We start from the raw sequence: 15576 nt of genomic DNA, 5'->3' as shown, positions 1-15576 counted from the left end.
TTTTTAGATGACAACTTAACTCTTGGAAGGTATGCTTGCCATTTATATACAGAAGTTTTGAAAAAACTACCTGCAGTTGTTCGTAAGTGGTGGAATATTTTACCATCTCGAAAAAAATCGTTCTTGGATAAACTTACAACCAACTTTGTTTCACCTTTAATTTGCGATGAAGAGTTAAAATCTATTTATACGAATAAGGAAAAGCATGAAAATATGCAAGTAAGCATTACTCCTTTTTTTGCCATACTTCATAATATGGTTTTTATAACTTATACACTATTTAATTTGAAATTTGTAGGTCACAGTACATTTGTCAACAAGGGAAGTATTAGCAGTATATTTTGTAGATGACGTTCGAACGGAGCTTACAATTACGCTGTCATCAAACTATCCTTTGGGGCCCGTTAAAGTTGATTGTGGAAAAAATATAGGGGGTCGCCTGTCTTCGCGTAATATAATCATGCAATTGGCTTTATTTTTAACTCACCAGGTAATTACTTATCTACCATATTCTTACCTAGGGATTTAAAGGTGTTTGGTACCCTTTTTCGAAATTTAGTTTCTGATGCAGAATTACAGATATTCAAAACTAAATCTTTTAAATGAAGAAGCAATGCTAACAATGGTGACAATAATAGAAACGCCTTATGTTGACCAGTTTTGGCCATATTATCTTTGTTTACTTAATATTAATATTTTTTATAAATGTCTAGCCCATTATACATATAACATCGCACATCGTATAACATATTAAAAAAGTAATATATTCGCGAAACCATGGGCGAGATATAGTAAAATTGCTTTTTTAGGTTTTCTCTCTGACGTCACAATTTTTAAAATTTTTTTGGTGGACATTTAGGTATTGCAAATGTGTTTTTAAAACTTTATCCTTGAATATCCTTGAAATTTTGCAATATTTTTTTGTAAAAAAATTGTATCCTAAGGACTAATATAAACTCGACAACATCCGCGAATATCGTCCTTCTAACGTTATTAGCTTAAAAAAATTTAATTGAGTAGATTGGCATTTTCTATACCTATTCGTCCTTGCGAACCCAACAAAATTTAATTTTTATTCTACATTGCACTGAAATTTTAAAATAGTTTTTGGAATTAGTCATATCTTTGAACTTAAAAAGTCGTTTAAAGAATCCTAAAACTAAAACCGCAGTTGTACTATATTTGGCCCAGGGCTGTTAAATTTCCATTACGATTAGTAATCATATATTTTTTGCATTTTTTAATTTTAATGATTATTTTAAAGTTCTTACCTAACCCAGCCATTAATAATTAATTATAATTAACAATTATAAAAAATAATCACGATTAATTTCCATTAAAAAAAGAAGTAATCAAAATTAATCAAATTGTGTTTTTAATTATTTGATTATATGTAATTGTTTGATTATTTTTTGATTGTTTTTAATTATTTGACTGTTTTTAGTTATTTGATTATCTTCAATTATGTGATTAATGCTAATTATATGATTATTTTTAATTATTTTTCCAAATAGACGAAGCGTGTTTGGCAGTAAAATTTTTATAAATTAACATTAAATAACTGAAACCAAAGTCACTGTACGACTAAATGCTTCTACTGTAGTTTCAAAGTAAGAAAATGTTTCTTATAGGCATTGTCAACTGTCTATTCATTAATACTGTTAGAGAGAACTTTTTAGCATTGTATAGGCTTAAAAGTATGGAAAGCGCCATTTTATTTGTTTACATTTGAAAAAAGCTGAGATCACCTAATTTGTAAGTCTCCCATTCTCAGCACAGAGTTGCATCCAAGTTTCAGAAAAAACTTTGAAATGTAAATTGCGAAATTTTCTAGAAAAATGTGTTCATATTCTTTTGAATTGATTCAATAAGAAATATAAAATACATACATGCCAGGTCTTGCATTTCCAATATGAACGATAAATGTGCATGTTCCAGGCAATAATTTGAAATATTTGTAAAACTTATTATAAGTTTTCCGCTAAAATACAACAACGAGTGTGAAACTCGTTGTCATTGTTTCTGTTTAGAACATCATATTCGTTCCTGCCGTTGGAAAAGTTAGGTAGATTTGCATTTACGGACAAGTGAGATGTACATCGTTTCGGCAAAATTGTAGTAAACTTGACCGGTCGTTTGAACAAATGCGTTATTTTCTTGTACAAGCAGACGTGGCCCGAGCAGCGCAAATCGTGGCAGAGAATTATAAGTCATAAGGAAAATAATAGTGCGATAAGAAACTGGAGCTCAGGAAAAACTATAATTTACGTCTCTACGCAGCACATACGCTCGTGTGGGTGCATTTGCGATTGTGGCCTAAGCAGCGGCCCGAAAAACCTTACCAAACCTTTTTTTATTTTATGCTTCAAACTTACGCAGTTCTAGATATCCAATTCTAATTGTACATCAACATTATGCCACAATCACGTGCCGCCGCAGCTGCAGCTACTGGCAGTGGCCCACATTCACTCGTAAAAATATGCCGCTATGTAATTACTGGGCGCAACACTCGGCACGCATGATTCATGCTCGGCGCGGACACTTTTGGTAAAGTTAAGATTGGGGAACATCAAATGACGCACCACAAGGAAGCAGTAAAGATATTGGGCCTCATGCATAAACAGTGAGTTTAAGCTCCAACTCGATTTTCAGTACAAATTCTTGAGCTTGAGCTCACCCCTTCAGTGCAAAAATTTAGTCTGAGCTTAGACTCATTTTTTATGCATGGGGCCCATTAAATCGCATAAATTGGTTGGATTGGTTGGAAGTGGACCAACAACTTGCTGCCTTCCCTTCAATTTGGTTACGTTGTGTTGACTGCCTCCGGAGGCATTATGGATCATCAGGAGGCCAGACGGAAACATGTGGGAGGCAAAATGGTACTTTTCTTATTCTAAGCTGGGCACTGGGTATTCACAATTTTGTTCGTGTATTGAAGCTATTGCAGCTGGAAAGAGCAACATGTTTATATTATTTTTTACTAAAATAAAAAGATTAAAGCCACTTAAAGTAATGAGTAAATTTGCGTGTAAGAAAATTAAGAATAAAGAAATTTGTATGATGAATATCGCGGAAAATCGTTTACATCAAAATTTCTATTCAAATTTATATTTGAATTATGACATCAACAGGGATGTTTTGAAACGTATCTTTTGAAGAGAAATATTTATAATACTTGTGATTATTGATTTATTTTAGAATTAAAAATGCTAGTTTATATTAAGTATGTAATGTATTTTTATTACGAATTGAAACGATTTTAATGAGTATTTAAAACTTAATAGCAGTTACATCAAAATGCATGTTTGACAAGAAAGAATACAAGATTACGCCGTCCTAGTGGCGATGATATTTCTGTAAAAAAGTCGAATTGCATGTTAAAAGAAAATGTCAGAGCAGCCAATTTTCTCAATAATAAATTTTTGGATAGTAAACGGGTTTTAATTGTGCTAAATTCTAAAAATATATGATTTACAATGACAACAATGACAATTAATAAGGAAAATGTAAAAAAAACCGTAATTTTAGTGGAAGTATAAGTGAATTTCGGTTCATTTAAAGTTTCTGATGCGTCGTTTACTTTATATCAGAATTATCAAAATCGACAAACTCAAAGTAGCAGTATGTCTGACGGTGCCACCTTTGCTCGCTGCATCGTTCATATTGGGCACATATAGGGTACTCACAGTTCTATATTATCTACTGTGTTAATTTTGCCACCTGGTAACTTTAAAACATTTTACCATGTGGTAACTTTGTTTGTTGTTGGTTCCCATACTAATTAGAGATAACACTTTTGGGCAAAATTACTAGACTTTGTCTCATGTTTATGTTCTGTGTTAAACTGGCATCTATCGCTGCTTGTACATACATACATGAATTTCGCTTTGGGCGCAGCGCTGCTTGTACATAAGTTTCTCTTTGCGCCTGCCTGGAGCTGGCAAAGGTTATTTTTTTTTTTATTTTTGCGCTGTGCTAGCTGAGTATAAAAAAGAGAAGAGAGAATAGAGAGAAATATGTATGTGGTTTGTTGATGCTCTCTAAACACAAACGCGTGAAAGGCAAACGGTCTAGCAATGCGTGGTATTGTTGATCAACTTAATACTTTATTTAAACATAAGGGTTGCTCACAGTTCGAGTGTGTTATCTTGTTAAAGTTGCCACCTTTTAACTTTAGAAGTAAACTGTGAGTACCCTAATAATGTTTTTAAATTCCTTTTACATACATACATATGTATCAGTCCAAGATGAGAAATGAAACCTAAATTAGTAATTTTTTTATGAATATAGTAAAAAAAGTTCACAGAGGAAACGCCGGAAAACAATGTATGGGTAATGTAATTAAATGTATAAAAATTTAGATGTTAACAGAATAATACCTACAATAAAAAAGCATCACTGAAGTGTGAGAAGAAGGCCTTAAATGCCGTTGTAAAAAGGTCAATACATTTCTTATAAAATATTTTGATTTTTGCTGGGTGTAACTCAGTCAAAGGGCTATTAAAGAAAATAAAATTTTGAAAAGTAAGAAACAGGAACGGAGTGCACACAAAGTTAATAGCATCGTACAGTTTCATAAGTAAAAACACTATCAGCTGATTGCCAAAATATGCCTACAGCTGAGATCACCTGTTTTTTGGCATGTGCTCTTATCTTTTACAATTTCTTTCATTTCTATTACAATTTCATTTATTTCTATTACAATTTATTCAAAATACACTAACACACTGAACCAAAAACACCAATACAATAACCAAAAACACACCTACAGCCTGCCAAAAACACACCTACAGCCTGCCAGAAAAAACGGTAAGAAGAAGAGTTACTTTACTTATGGAACTGTACGATGGTTAATAGTTTACCCAAATTCATCAAAAATTAAGAAATCGAATTTTTTATAAAAATGTCACTGTACAGAGCTATATAAATCTATTTTATTTTTTATAAATAAGGCCATTAGCATATACCGTTTTTATAAATGAATCTTGGCTGGCTGGAAATATGTAGTTTTGTCGACTAAGTAAAAAAGCGTATGAGTAAATTTAACCACATTAAAAAGTTTTTAAATATTCAATGGCGCAACACAGCAACACTTCTTGTTGCACGAAACCCGTGCCGTATACGTGCCTGTCATCTATTTCTTCTGTTTCGACATTTCGCTATTTTACATTTCTTCTATTTTAACGTCATTCGCATAGTCACATTTTTCAAATTCGTTTTTGCTTCGACATTCTGCTATTTCATAATTATTTCTTTGTCGTGTCATCCATCTTCCATTTCTTTCCTTCCCATGCCGTTCGCATCGTCGAACGTGCCTGTCAAACACTGCCGCCATCAAGCTTTTCAGTTTTGCAGGCACATCCGTTGTTAGAAAGAGAATAGACAAAAAGGGGCATAGGATTCCATACTTGTAAGTATATACGATGCTTTTTAGAGAAGAAACCTTCAACCAAAAATTACCAGAAATCAAAGTAATTCTCAAACTTTTGAAATTTGCGCTTTGCCTTACAAAAATTCAATGGGCTACATAAAATTTTTCTAAAAAATCTTATTAAAAAGTGATTATGAATGTATATTGACGAAAGTGTTGCATTTTCCTAAGTTTTTGATCAAATTTGGAACTCTGATGTATGTATAGTATGCGGTTTTGTTGTAGTATGGACAATTATTTGATAAAATATAAGTAAATTAAATCACAAAGCAGCTAGTGTTGTTTTTATTCCATTTTTTGTTACTGTATTTATTCTCATCATTTGTATATTAACTGCGTTGCAATGTATTTCACAAGTTGAAGTATATTTATCATAAAATTGAAAACAAAAACTAAAAATAATTGAAAATAATCAAAAATAATCAAATAATTATATTAAACGTGTAATTAAAAAATCAAAAATAATTGAAAACAATCAAAAATAATCAAATAATTATATTAATAATAAAAGTTAAAAAAAAGATCATAACTAGTTGGAAATAATCAAGTCATTATATTAATCATGTAATTAAAAAATTAAAAAATAATTTAAAATAATTAAAAGTAACAAAATAATCATATAATTAAAATAAATAAATAAATTAAGTACATTTTTTTGAAAGTAATTAATTATTAATCATTAAAAAGGTTCAAATAATGGTATTTTATCATTAAACATTATGATTATTAATCATTATTTAAAAGGTCTGATTTTGCCCATAGTTTCATGAGCAGGGAACGGATTTGACCTTTTTTCTGTTAAAGAGATAGAGTATATTCGATTAAGAATGTCCACGACTTAGCATTCCCTGATTCTATATATACACATTTGATGTTGCCTTTTTTGTCTTTTTTAAGATATTTGCCTTTTTTGGCAGTTCTACCTTAAAGGCCTGTATGCAATTCTCAAGAAAAGTAAACACTCCAGAAAAGTTGCGTGCAAGAAGTGGCTAAGAAATTTTCTTGTGTCAAATTTCCTTAAGGAAGTACGCAGTTCCTAAGAAAATTGCTGCGCTTTTTAGTACGGTTTTGTAAAGTTTTTTTTTTGTGAAAAAAGACCACAACTCAACCCATGTTTGCAACAGAAATATATGCCTGTTCCATTATTTCTTGAGGAAAGAGTGAGGTAACAGGATGTGCAGTATCAGATGTCAAAATTCCTTGGACACATACTGGCCTTTTGTTGCAAAGGGCAAGGAAAAAGCCTTTATTCCTGATAATATGAAAGTTTTAAATGTTCCATATTTAAATTGAGCGCCACTTGTATCGACTCACGTCGAGCGCACGTTCAGTACATTCAAGGCTTTTCTTCGCGAAAATCGAATAAAAATGCATGTTGTGACTCAGTGCTACTACAACTATAGAGATTAAAGTTTTGTGAGCTAAAAACTCGAAAGGAGAAAATAGTCAAAGATTCAAAGTACAAATTTTTCATATAATGCAACTAGTTCATAGTTTTTCTCTTTTTACGCGACTTAAAAAAAAGGAGAAGGTTATCAACTCGTCGCAATATATATTTTTTTTATGTATGTTATGGTATAACTTGGGACCACGTTAGCCGATTTCTATAATTCTATAATTTTTTAAAGCAAAGGTGTTATTTCACGCTCCCATTCTAATTTGGTTTAAATCCGATCATTCGATCATGAAGAAATTAACAATAATCTTAAATTTTTATATGNATATTTAAATTGAGCGCCACTTGTATCGACTCACGTCGAGCGCACGTTCAGTACATTCAAGGCTTTTCTTCGCGAAAATCGAATAAAAATGCATGTTGTGACTCAGTGCTACTACAACTATAGAGATTAAAGTTTTGTGAGCTAAAAACTCGAAAGGAGAAAATAGTCAAAGATTCAAAGTACAAATTTTTCATATAATGCAACTAGTTCATAGTTTTTCTCTTTTTACGCGACTTAAAAAAAAGGAGAAGGTTATCAACTCGTCGCAATATATATTTTTTTTATGTATGTTATGGTATAACTTGGGACCACGTTAGCCGATTTCTATAATTCTATAATTTTTTAAAGCAAAGGTGTTATTTCACAGCTNTTTTCTCTTTTTACGCGACTTAAAAAAAAGGAGAAGGTTATCAACTCGTCGCAATATATATTTTTTTTATGTATGTTATGGTATAACTTGGGACCACGTTAGCCGATTTCTATAATTCTATAATTTTTTAAAGCAAAGGTGTTATTTCACGCTCCCATTCTAATTTGGTTTAAATCCGATCATTCGATCATGAAGAAATTAACAATAATCTTAAATTTTTATATGAGGTTATGTTTTTTGCTTAAACATTACTTGTTACTTGTAAAAAAAAAAACATTTTTAAAATAAATGTATCTTCTTTTGCATCTTTTACGATTTCTAGTGTCTTTTCCTGCCTATTTCGCTGTTTTATTTTGCCTTTTCTAGCCTATTTCGTTATTTTGTTTATCTTTTTTTGAATTTTTAAGTCCTAAAAACCAGGGTTCGTATTTGCACACACATGCTCTGCTCACACACACGCCAGAAACACATTCAACTTGTACTCACTGCTCATACACATGTGTGTGCATAATAGCCCGAACACAATGAAAACGACGAGCTACAAACCACAGCTGTCAAATTATTTTAACACGTACTCTTATGTAGATAATTATTTTGGCGACGACCGGGCTACGCGACGGCTGTGGTTGTGGCCAGATTAGATCTATTTCTATTTTTCTGGCGACAGATAAGGTTCTTCCTCTTCTTTTATGTCAAACTCATACAAATTCATGATGTCGCTGCCGTGTTCAAAGAAATCATGTCGCCATCGACAAAGCGTTTAGATAATGAAGATAACAAATTGGAAGCTGTGGTCTGTAGCTCGTCGTTTTCAATGTGTTCAGAACTTAAGTGGAAAACAAACTGCTCACAGAAAAGTGTGTGCTGTTTGTTATTAAGCACATGCACATGTGTGTGAGCCGATTTTGTACAAATTTCAGCCCATGCACATGCACATAATATATTTTTAAAAGAATTTGTTTATTAAACGTTATTTTTTGAAAGACAATTCAATAACAAGTGAGGTGTTGTTTGTTTTTTATATGACAGAAAACATATTAAAAAATTATTTTAAGATTTGAGATAGAAATCGAAGTGTATAAGTTTCTCTACGCAAAGCAACACATGTGCGTGTGCTTTATATTAATAAAAATAAAGTACACACATGTGCCCGTGCTTTTTACCAAACAGCACACACATGTGATGTGAGCAAGTTTTTAAATTTTTATATGCACAGCACACGTGCGTGAGCGTAAAATGGTAGGATGTGCTGCGCATGTGTGTGCAAATACGAACCCTGCTAAAAACCCGCTCCCTGTTCATGAGTATACTGATTGGTTCCTGTCTTTTAAAATTTTTTGTTTTTGTCGCTCGGTGTAATTAACTGCATACAATTGCGCATTTCAAAATTCATAAAAAATTATGAAAATGCAAAAAATATTCACTAAAATTTTAAATTTTTTACTTAGAATATTTTTGAAAAATCTTAGCCTACGCGGTTTTATAGCCCAATAAATTATAGTAGGATAAAATGCAAGTTTCAAGTGTCGTTAGATACCCTTGATTTTTTTATAAATTTTTTGTTGGCGGTGTCACGCATTTTCTTCCATACAAAGTATATTCGACAATTTGTTTATATGGAAAAAAATGCCCAACATCGGAAAAAAATCCCAAAAATTATTAATTCAGTTCATTTCTACCGCAAAATTTACTTAAGCGGTTTATAGTGGGCACAAATTTCAAACGCATTTGTTCTTTAGCTTTTTTTTCTTTTTTAAGGATAATATAATCCTTGTTATAAAGATTTTTTGGTTTAAGATCACTATATATTTTCAGGCACGATTTTATATCGTTTTAAAAGATTTTGTTTGTTTATTCGTTCCCGTAAGTTGGGCGCCAGTTAAGCGAGTCGTGTTGCTTGATAAAAAAAAAACACTTTACGTTTATTTTAATACACTTTATTTTATTAAGTCGACCACTTGCAACTTCTGGTCTACATCACCGATCTAACTTACTAACGATGCAGCCTTAAATACCCTTTCTTCTAATGATGTTCAGGTGCTGTTATTATTGCAAGCAGTGATCTTATGCGCTTTATTGGACTGTCGTTAGGTTAAATAGCTAACCCAAGCGCATGGTGAAGCTGTTGTTGGGTGGCTTGGCAAACCCATGCACACGGTGAAGCTGTTGCTAGGCAAGCGATGATCTCGTGCGCTGTGTTGGACTGTTGCTGGGCCAGCAGTGATCCCGTGCGCCTGGTCGTGCTGTTGTTGGGTGGCATGGCAAACCCACGCTCACGGTGAGGCTGTTACTATGTAAGCGATGATCTCGTGCGCAGTGTTGGACTGTTGTTATGCTGCTAGGGAAACACATGTTCAATGTTAATTGCCTGCAAAGTGTTCTTAAGCGCCGGACCGTGCCGTTGTTGGGCAGCTTAGAAGTTATATGCGCGAGGTGTTGCTGTTGCTAGGTGGTGATCATACTAGACTTAGCTCCTGTTACATTCCACGACGAACCTGCGCTTAAAGCGCCGTTGTCGAAAGGTTGCGTGGTGATGACACTTGCTGAGCTGTGTTGTTGCAACGTTACATTCGGTTACCAGGTATAACATGATAACTTGCACAGTTGCCATATGCACAATTTCAGGGTGCCTTCTAGAAGACCTTATATGGGAAGCGAAAGAAGAAGCCCTTCAATTGATGCCAGTCCATACAAAAAAGAAAGGAGAAAGGGATGTAGAGTGGAAGGTCTCTTGACTCTCAGGAAGGCGTTTCGGTGCGGCTTTTAACTCCTGCAATTATCTACTGGGTTATAAAATGAAGTATGTTTGTTTGTTTGTTTAATTCTTTATTTTCTTATAACAAGCATGATACAAATAAAATTATAGTTTAAAAAACTAATGCCTCCCTATTATAATTACCATTCGTACTGTCATCAGCTATGTATGTAACTTGAGAATAGAAATCGCTGCATCTTTTAGGCGCATCAATATTACAAAGTTAAATCCTGAGTTAATAAAAGGAAGGTAAAAATAAGGTAGGTAGAGATTTTATATCCTAAATTTGGGATTATAAATGAAATAGTTGTATTAATATTCACCTTTTAAAAATAATTAATGTGTTATCTTAAAAACGTTTAAATTTTACATTAAATTCGATAACAACTTGCCAAATCATTATTTAAGTGCTAGTACAATTTTAGTGAACATATGTTAAAATTTTTTTAGTGTCCTCATGTCATCTGATTATTTCACAATGTAGTTTTCTATATCGGATACGATGATTCTGATATGATTCTGACACTGAAATTACGCATTTCGATGTGTTATTAATACATATTGTCTTTATCCATTTAACAGCAAATGGAATATACTTTGGGACCCATGGGCCGTGAAATTTTTCCAGCAACACATATTGTTTTCACATGAAATTTTGACACACCCAGAAGCGAAGTATAAAATAAATAGATGAAAACAAATTTTCGATCAAACTGATTTGTGTAGTTCAGTGGCGTCTTTAGTAAATGTTTTGGAGGCTGTTTTAATATATACTATCTTATTATATATTTCTTAGCTTTTCTACATTCTGAGAAGTTGAGAGAATGAAGTCTTATATTCCTTTTTGGTCAACTACTATGTTTGATTTCATTTTTTGCAATCATTAGTTCATTTCGCTTGAGGAGTCACAATGCCCATACCGGCTGTACCGATTTCTTTGAAATTTCGGACACAAATTTTCCAAGAATGGTTATAGGCTAAAACAAAACCGATATCTAAAGGGGGTGTGGAACCTCCCACACAAAGCGATTTTTTCATAGTGCATATCTCTGCAAGTATTTGTGGTAGAGTCCTGGAACTTGGTATGGATATATGTATATCAAGTCAATCTCAAGCTCATGGAAAAACGTGGGTTTATTGGAAAATGCGGAATGCCACCGTAGAACTTGGAACAGAGGTAAATGAAATCAATCCCAAACCTATGAAAAATCGGGGTATATGAAAACGATCTCGTAGCCATTGAAAAGAGCTAGCGGTATAAGCCATATAAACTTAAATTCTGGTGACGCATAGATACCTCTGGAAGCATTTACCTAGAATACTGAGATGAGGTATTTTTCCAGTGGAGATATGTACAGAAAAATGGGCGTGACACCTTCTGGAAAGTAACATGATCACAGGGTGTATCCCTACCACGATTTTAAGCTAAACCTTGAGGGACTACAATATTGCCAAGACCCNGATACCTCTGGAAGCATTTACCTAGAATACTGAGATGAGGTATTTTTCCAGTGGAGATATGTACAGAAAAATGGGCGTGACACCTTCTGGAAAGTAACATGATCACAGGGTGTATCCCTACCACGATTTTAAGCTAAACCTTGAGGGACTACAATATTGCCAAGACCCACAGGCATAAGCTGAAATTGCGTCGCAAATTTTACGATCGGCTTGGGTAAGGTTTAACCACTTAAGCCCCCTTTGCTTTCGCCGCTACTTAATTCTATAAACTGTCAGCTTTTATGCAATTTAAATTGTACATGTGTATTTAAAAATGTCGTGAAAATTGTGTTGCTAGCTTCATGTTGCAAAAATGTTGCAAGCTTTTTCACAGCGTGAACAGAATACTACTTTGCTGGGGAAATGTTGTGGAATTTCCAGGGTTCGGATTTGCCTCATTTTAGCCCCTCGCTCGCTCGTTAGTTTGCTCTGAGCTTGCGCAACAGGCGAGGCTGTTTGGAAACGAGCACTCGTTAAGTACGAGCGCACGTGCTGAGCAGCCAGCGAGCGAGTAACAGTAGCTACACACGACGAGCATATCCGCGCACATGTGCGCCAACATGCTCGCTGTCGTTTGCTACAGACGGCGAGCGGCTCATAAGTGATTTTGTACTCAAAGCGTAAACATGAAAAGGAAGGACGCGGATGATGCAATTGAAATACTTATGACTTAGGGTTTTTTATGTATGTGTTACTTAAATTTATTTATATTTTACTTATATGTATGTACATACATATACATATAGTAATTTAGCCTCATTTATCAAAAATTCAATTAACGCACATGGCTTGGATGCATTTATCCGCGATGTGCACACTGCAAGCATCAACACAAAGTGAGGTTGTTGTTTTTGTTTCCAATGCGATGCTCGCAAACCACGCTACAAACGACGAGCATGACCCGCAAGCCGCGCATGTGCGCGGATATGCTCGTCGTGTGTAGCTACTGTAAGCAAACGAGGGCAGCGCAAGAGTAGAGCGGCAAGCAAACGATTGCCTCATTAGCTCTGCCCTTGCAGGGCGTCGTTGCGGGCGAGGCACTCATTTGCAGCAGTAGACGAGCGAGGCGAGTAAACGAGCGAGGCACTCATTTGCAGCAGCAGACGAGCGACGCAAATGAGGAGAGCAAACGAGCGAGGCAAATGAGGCAAGTAGATTAGACAGGCAAACGGGTTGTTTGGTCAGCAAAAATGTATGGGATAAAAATTGCATTAACTAAGAATTTCGAGTAAAGGATTGTACGCACACATGCAGATATGTATATACATACAAATATACAAATATGTATGTATTTATTTATGTATATATTCTCATGCACAGAAGAATAGATGCGTGCTATTTTGACCAGTTTTGTGTACTACGTAGGCACATATGTGCATTAGAGTGGTCCAAAATAATAAAGTCGGAATTTTAATGCCGCCACCCCCTAGGATTGTTCTGAACAGAAAATAAATATACCCCTATTTTTTTCATTTTGAAATCAAAAAATATTTAGGGAGTGCTCGCAGCGCTCCATGTATTTTATATGGGAAAAAAACAAATTTTCGTAAAAATGGCATAAAACTCTTGAAAATCAATATTTTTCATTCGTAAAACCGTGGTTCTCTTCAGGAGACTTCAAATATTAATATCCAATTGTTTATTTAACCATTTTTTATGATTCAAGATTTTTTATTAGTCCCCCCATTGCATTTTCTAGGGCATATAAAATATAGTTACCATGAAAAAATTGTTAAAGGAACAATTGGGTATTATTACCGGGAATCTCCTGAAGATAAGCAAACTTTTCCGATCGAAAAATATTGATTTTCAAGAATTCTACACTATTTCTACGAAAAGTTGTTTTTCCCATATAAAATACATTGAAAACTTTGAGCGCTTTGAGCTAATTGTTCGCTAATTTTTTCTTTTTTTTCAAAATAAAAAAATCGGTTGGTTTTTTTCTTTTTGTATAGAACAATCCTAGGGGCTGGCGGCTTTAAAAATGCGACCTTATTTGTTTACATACATTTTTGGACCACTTTAATGTGCATACATACCTATGTACATAGGTATAATTTTTTTAATGTTCAATAATTTCTTATAAAATTTGAACTTATAAACTTAGGTCTCTTTTTATGCGGTTCTTTTTTATGCAGATTTGAATTTATGCGGGGTTTTCAAACACTTTTTTCGCTGTTGCGATTTTGCTTTTGTGAGAGATTGGCGCTTACACATATGTTAGTGTTTGGCCGAACTTCTCCAATTTGTGGCGTGCGCCTAGATGTTGTCACACAAAATGGAGGCATCTACAGTTTAACGCTGACTCCGAACGGCGATTGTATTTTTATGAGAAGCTGTTTTTCATGGCAGAAATACACTCGGAGGTTTGCCATTGCCTGCCGAGGGACGACCGCTGTTAAGAAAAACCTTTTTTCTATATTTTTTTGCGATGATGCTTTGACCAGGGCTTGAACCCATGCGTTGCGGAGTGAAAGCACGCACTGCTTACCACTACACCACAGAGCTGATATTACCTTTTTTCATTGTGTAAGGGGCAATGCTTCTGATAAATAATTTGTCTTTGTATTCTTACATACAAGTAATTACTAAGTAATGCGGCTAAGTAACTATGTTACATATGTATAAATGAGAATATAATATTTATAAAAATAATTATTTTGTCTTTCATTTCATAAATGAGTAGGACATTAGCATTTTCAAATGAATATTTATGGTTTAGTTCCCATACATATGTATGTATGTAGAAAATACAAACTACTATTTGGGGTGTTAAATAATTAAGGCTGTTGATTAAGGGTGTTGATAATTAAGGCTGGTCCACATAGAGCATTCGGGTTGACTTTGTAGTTGGCGTTGGTTTGACAGAACGCACGTTAAAAATATGCGTTCTATAATGAAGCTTGGCAGAGACTACTTTGGCCACTAAATTAACATATTAACGACAGATAAATTATCAAATCATATCAATAATTGCCTGAAAAATTATATTTCTTGCCCTCATTTGATTGAAAGGAAAAAACATTTCATATACTTTTATTTATTTGCAACAGCTGGCGACCGACGCACGCTGGTCCCAATTCAAATGGAATTCTGTGGACAGCTTACGCAATTATAAATAACTTTTATTATCTAGCAATTTTTTAAAATATGGCCGTATAAAAACGATAATACGAGAACTGATTTCACACGATATGCTTGCAAGCGTTTATCGTATCTATCATATGCAAATTCATAAANGGCGAGTTGTGAACGTGCTTGTCAAAATGTTCGCCGTGCATGGCTGTATTAAATATAGTTGTATGCGACAAATCTTATGTGACAATACATGCTGTGAGCAAAAAAATGGATTCAACTTTGACCGAAAAATCGCTCGTGATAAGAAATGTTTCAAGATAGAAGTTGCTACCGACTTTAAATATTTAGGGGTTAAAGTAGACAAAAATTTAAGTTGGTCTCCGCATATTTCCGCCATTAAACAGTATTTATTGTCAACCATACGTTCCTTCTACCGTCTTAAAAAGTTGTGCTCAAGTAAGATTCTAAAAATAGTGCACCACTAACTTATTCATACTAAGTTGCAATATGGGATAAGCTGTTGGGGTGGGGCATACTTTAATAAGATTTGACTGCTGCTAATATTACAAAAGTATTTCATACGAGGCATATGCAATGCCAAATGTTTATAAAATTCCATAGATATTTTTGGAAAGTTAAATATTCTTCCGATAAAACATTTATATTATTATAATGCAATGCCAAATGTTTAGAAAATTCCATAGATCTTTTTAGAAAGTTA

The 15576-nt window shown here is 33.9% G+C and overlaps 1 protein-coding gene across 1 annotated transcript in view; it reads left to right on the top strand.

The window, feature by feature from the left end:
• Ltn1 (E3 ubiquitin-protein ligase listerin) overlaps positions 1-15576 on the top strand; it is a gene marked incomplete at its 5' end in the record, with an annotated part of 154912 nt that overhangs the window by 131176 nt on the left and 8160 nt on the right. Inside the window, 2 exons of the mRNA XM_017614667.1 lie at positions 8-219; positions 299-490. Coding sequence (XP_017470156.1) covers positions 8-219; positions 299-490 — 404 coding nt within the window. The remainder of the gene's footprint in view (positions 1-7; positions 220-298; positions 491-15576) is intronic.

This window comes from Rhagoletis zephyria, unplaced genomic scaffold (genome assembly GCF_001687245.7).
Source record: "Rhagoletis zephyria isolate East Lansing unplaced genomic scaffold, Rhagoletis_zephyria_1.1 Rzeph_scaffold_00876, whole genome shotgun sequence".
NCBI lineage: Eukaryota > Metazoa > Arthropoda > Insecta > Diptera > Tephritidae > Rhagoletis > Rhagoletis zephyria.
This window is presented reverse-complemented; position numbering and strand designations above follow the sequence as displayed.